This window comes from Primulina eburnea, chromosome 4 (assembly GCF_022965805.1).
Source record: "Primulina eburnea isolate SZY01 chromosome 4, ASM2296580v1, whole genome shotgun sequence".
Taxonomy (NCBI): Eukaryota; Viridiplantae; Streptophyta; class Magnoliopsida; order Lamiales; family Gesneriaceae; genus Primulina; species Primulina eburnea.
In genome coordinates, this window is record NC_133104.1 from 3,994,358 (window position 1) to 3,999,102 (window position 4,745).

The 4,745-nt window shown below is 36.3% G+C and overlaps 1 protein-coding gene across 1 annotated transcript; it reads left to right on the top strand.

Annotated features, from left to right (window-relative positions):
* The first annotated feature begins 382 nt into the window (after positions 1-382).
* Positions 383-3,475, top strand: LOC140830682 (proteasome subunit beta type-2-A-like). The gene is made up of 3 exons (XM_073194112.1): positions 383-705; positions 2,238-2,361; positions 2,876-3,475. The coding sequence occupies exons 1-3, from the start codon at positions 548-550 to the stop codon at positions 3,206-3,208; spliced, it is 615 nt and encodes a 204-aa protein (XP_073050213.1). The 5' UTR covers positions 383-547; the 3' UTR covers positions 3,209-3,475.
* Positions 3,476-4,745: the final 1,270 nt, after the last annotated feature.

Consider the following 4,745-nt stretch of genomic DNA (forward strand, 5'->3'; position numbering starts at 1 on the left):
GATCTGAAGGATGAGATGAATTCGTATAGGAATGAAATTGAAAAAATCCTTGTTGTAGCGACGGTTTGTGGTTAAGCCGTCGCTAATGGCGACGGCTTGTTCAGTCAAACCGTCGCTAAGTGCGACCGTTTTTGGTTAAACCGTCGCTAATCTCTCTTTTTTTTTAAAAAAAAAAACGGACTAGAATCCGTGCCAGTCTGAATCCGGGACAGAAAACTCCGGAGTGCTATATTTTGGTAAAGTTTTAAAATCTGTAATATTTTTATAAATAAGTTTTAAAAATATATTATTTTTTTAAAAAACCCTATATATCAGGCCTGAAACTAACACGATTTTTAATTAAAACGCGATTTGTAGCAGCAACACGCTTTAACCTTCTTGTTCACCACGACACGATTTTCCCTCCCATGTTAAAAGACTCGTCTCCCTTTCCGGAAAAGAAAAATTGGGTACAAATCACACAACCCTAAATTCAGAGAAGACTGAGCTGAAAAGCAAAGCAGAACAGATTGGAATCTGATTTGAAAAGTGTGGAGTTGGGGAAAATATGGAGTCAGTATTTGGATTGGTGGGTAAAGATTTCGCGATAGTGGCGGCCGACACATCCGCCGTTCACAGTATCCTTGTGCACAAGACGAACGAGGACAAGATAATGGTCTTAGATTCTCACAAGCTCATGGGAGCATCTGGAGAAACTGGTGACCGGTGAAATCCCCTTTTCAATTGCTTAAGAAATTTGTTTTTCACTTAGTAATTTAATTGCATTTTATGGTAACTGGTGATCTGTCTGAAATTTACTTTTCTGGTTGTGATTTATTCTGTTTAGTACATAGATTCGATGTGAAGTTTTATTCTGAAATGTTGACGCTGTACATCCTTTTTAGAGACGGAGATGTGTGTTCATTGTTTCGAACTAAAGTTAGCTTATTTGTTTCACTCTATGGTTGTTCTTGGTTTGCTCGCTATGTGTAATTTTGTTTCTGTTAAATGTATTCTCTTACTGGGTTCACATTCTTTATGTTTATGATGGACAATTTTTCACTGAGAGTTGTATGTTTTTCAATTATTTTCTGCATGTTGTATATCTTTTATCATTCTGGACATACTCTGAACATATTATCGATATAGTTGTTATACAAAACCCATAAATGAATGAAATTTCTTGTGCTTAACTGATTGGAAACGGAATGTCTTGTTTTTGTGAAGTATCTACGAGTTTCTATACTCGTGTCCCACAACTTTTTCCTGCTAATGATTGGGGGGATATTTCATGTTGCCTTCTTGTGCTTGAGGTGAGAGGCGCCACCAGGCGCAAGTGTTGCGCCTGGGGCAATCCCCGGCGCAACGATTCACAAAAGCGAGCCCAGGCGCGCGCTTGGGCTCGCCTTGGAAGGGTTCTCGGGCGCGCCTTAGGCGCGCCTGAGATTGCTTTTTTTAAAAAAAATTCAATTACAGATAAGTTGCATTCTGTTTTTTTTAATAGTAACTTAAAATGTAAAAGTCCCAACTCAACCCCAAACCCTAGCAGCCCAGTTCACAAATTAAATAATAGAAGGCGACAAGAGCAGAAGTGTGCAGACTGCAACAAAATTACAGAAGCCAACAACGTGACTTAATTGCAGACTGCAACAAAATTACAGAAGCCAACAACGTGACTTAATTTTTGTTTTGTGTGATATTATGACTTAATTATTTCATATTTTAATATATTATTCTAAGATAAATATATATATTTTTTTAAATTAAAAATGTGCGCCTTACTTCGGAAAGGCGCGCGCCTCGCCTTGCGCCTCAGGCTCCAGAGCCCTTGTGCGCCTCGGTGCGCCTTGCGCCCTTGACGACTATGATTTCATGTTGCCTTGTTGTGTTTCTGTTTCCAGATTTTATTTCCCAAGTTTTTATGTATTAGTATTGCCATAATAATTAGCTATCACTGATTTCCAGTTAAGATAACTTTTTTTTTTCAGTTAATAGCTTTGGTATCTAGACCCCCTTTTTTTGTTATCTATCTGCTGATTTGGGTGAGTGACCGTTGTTTTTGTTTATGTTTTACGATTATACATTTTTGAATGTTTTGAGAAGTTCAGATTTTTGAAATCCTGTTTGATATTGTATGCTTGAATTCTGGATAAACATCCCTTGTTATGGTTCACATGTTTTGCATGATCCACTGTGTTGTTTCTGTCGAATGAAACTGTTGGTGGCAATTATTTTATTTTTGCGGGATGATGCTTTAGGGTCCAGTTCACAGAGTACATACAGAAGAATGTGGCGTTGTACCAATTTCGCAACGGAATTCCCCTCACAACTGCAGCTGCCGCAAACTTTACCAGAGGCGAGCTTGCCACAGCCTTGAGAAAGGTATAATTTTCTCTATAGAGATCTCTCCATGACGAATTTATCACTTTCTAAGATTTCTCGCAGTCTGCCTCCTATCACTTGGTTTTTAAGATTACGTTTGTGCGTCAAAAGAAGAATAAAATAATAGAAGAGGGTATTCACGTTTGGCTTTTAATATCAAATAAAGAAAGCACCTGTTAATTGCCAAATGATTTAGTTTAGGTTTGGGTCTAAACCCTCCAGTTTCTGAAGTCACCTTGGCAATAGTATATTTTAATCAAATGATGACTGGTGAGCTGATGTAATTGCTTAAACATCTTTATTTGGCATATTTTGTCATGTCTCATTCCCACAGATCTGCACAAGCGAAATACCACACAATGAGTCCATGCTAGCAACTAGTTTGCGCAATTGTTTATTTTGTGAAGTTAATTGACGATTATATCATATAAAGTCATTCAAAATAACTCTATAATCCGGTGTACTGGTATTATATACTTTTGACACAGTTTAACTTGTTGATTTTGTTTTTCAGAATCCATACATGGTGAATATCATACTAGGCGGTTACGACAAGGACGTAGGCCCATCTCTATATTTCCTTGATTACATCGCATCACTTCACAAGGTTGATAAAGCTGCATTTGGTTATGGATCCTACTTTGCTCTCGCCATGATGGATAGGCACTACCGTCAAGACATGACAGTCGAAGAAGCTATCGAGTTGGTGGATAAGTGCATATTAGAAATTCGTACAAGGTTGGTCGTTGCTCCACCAAACTTCGTAATCAAAATCGTCGACAAAGATGGGGCTAGGATACATGCTTGGCGTGAGACGATCAAGGATTCCGATGTTCCTGCAGATTGACCCTTTTTTGAAGGGTTTCTGAAACTTCTTTAATTTTCATTAATACACTGAAAAACTTCAAATGACTTGTGGGATATGTTTTCTAAAGGCACTTCTATCTTTGATTTGCAATTTACTCGAATTCTTGTAGCTTCAAGCAAATTTGACGTGCACGGCTCGCTTTATCATTTGAGGTATGTTGCTCATTCATTTGGTTGTGCATGTAAGGTAAGTTGAAACAATTTTATTCGAATTATTATTTTTATTATTATTATTGCCCATTTGTTTTACGTTTTCCTGTCAAGTTGTGTCAGAATTTCATTAAAAATAAGATATTATAAATGAAGTCAAAATATCAATTTTGAATCTTATATCGATATTTTTGTTCTTTAAAAGCGCAAGAATAAACTTAAATATAATTTATTTAAATAACTTCATATTTGTATGTGTATAAAGGAAATTTTTTATGCAAGTTTGTTTAGGGTAGAAAACATCCCTTTTGATTTGAGTTCTACTATTTTGTATGTTGATAAAACATTTTTCTAATTCCAAAAATACCAATTAATCATCTAAATTTATGTTCTAGGTTTACGAGTTCTTTTTTTTTTTTTTGAAAAATTTATAAAATAACATTGGTCAGTTAGAGGTGGTTTTTCTCTTTGAAAGATATTTGACCAAGATTTAAAAAAAACTTTTTTTTTCTCTCTTTGTTTTTGATTAAAATTGAATTTTTTCATTAAAAAATAAAAAGAACTTTCTTCTTCATTGTTTTCTGCGATCTCGGCCAGAATACATATATAGCAATTAATGCACGATGTCGATTGAGTTAGGCATAATTTTCAGGTTTTTTTGATACATCATTTGCAGATTTTCAACGAACAACAAACATTCAAAACCAAGAAAATAAAATTAATTATATTAACACAAAAAATGAAAAGAGACAATATTTTATTATTTTTTTCCCGATAATTTTTTAGAATCGAAAGAGAATATTGTTTGGGGGTGTCAAACAAATTTTTTCTTGGTCATTATTGATAACCACTTGGCACTCTGAATTCAGCACTCAGCAGGGGTAGTTTTGTCCTTTCATAATATTTTCCAGCTTCACCGCGACACTCCCCCCCCTCCCATCTCCTCATTTCCGCGCATAAACGATCGTAAATGGCAAACTATTAGGCAAATTCCATTCCAATTTTACCCTCACGAAATCGTGTTTTCACCTTTCTCACCCTTTCCCCTTATCTCTGTCCCTTCAGCTATTGTACGCCATCTGCCGTAGAACCCGACGTTAGCCGCCGCCGTGCTTAGACATGTCTGCCCCCGTACCTTTACAATCGACGTCTCTCAGCCGCGACTTAGAATCCGAACCTTTGTTGGAACCCAGATATCGTAAGTCTTGTGTGTGTGCATTTCGGATTTTGTTTTACATTTTTCGTGATGATTGAGATTAAAGGTTGCATCTTGATCCATAATGATTTGTTATTCGCTTTTGTTGGCGGCTAGTGTTCTGTGTTATGCGAGTTATCTGAGAAAGACAGGTGTTCACTTTTTTAGGATA

Bases quoted from the DNA above. Each gene is read 5' to 3' on its own strand.
- LOC140830682 (XM_073194112.1), top strand. From the start codon at position 548: ATGGAGTCAGTATTTGGATTGGTGGGTAAAGATTTCGCGATAGTGGCG. The intron at 706-2,237 runs GTGAAATCCCCT...ATGATGCTTTAG, and splicing joins TCTGGAGAAACTGGTGACCG to GGTCCAGTTCACAGAGTACA. The intron at 2,362-2,875 runs GTATAATTTTCT...TTTGTTTTTCAG, and splicing joins TTGCCACAGCCTTGAGAAAG to AATCCATACATGGTGAATAT.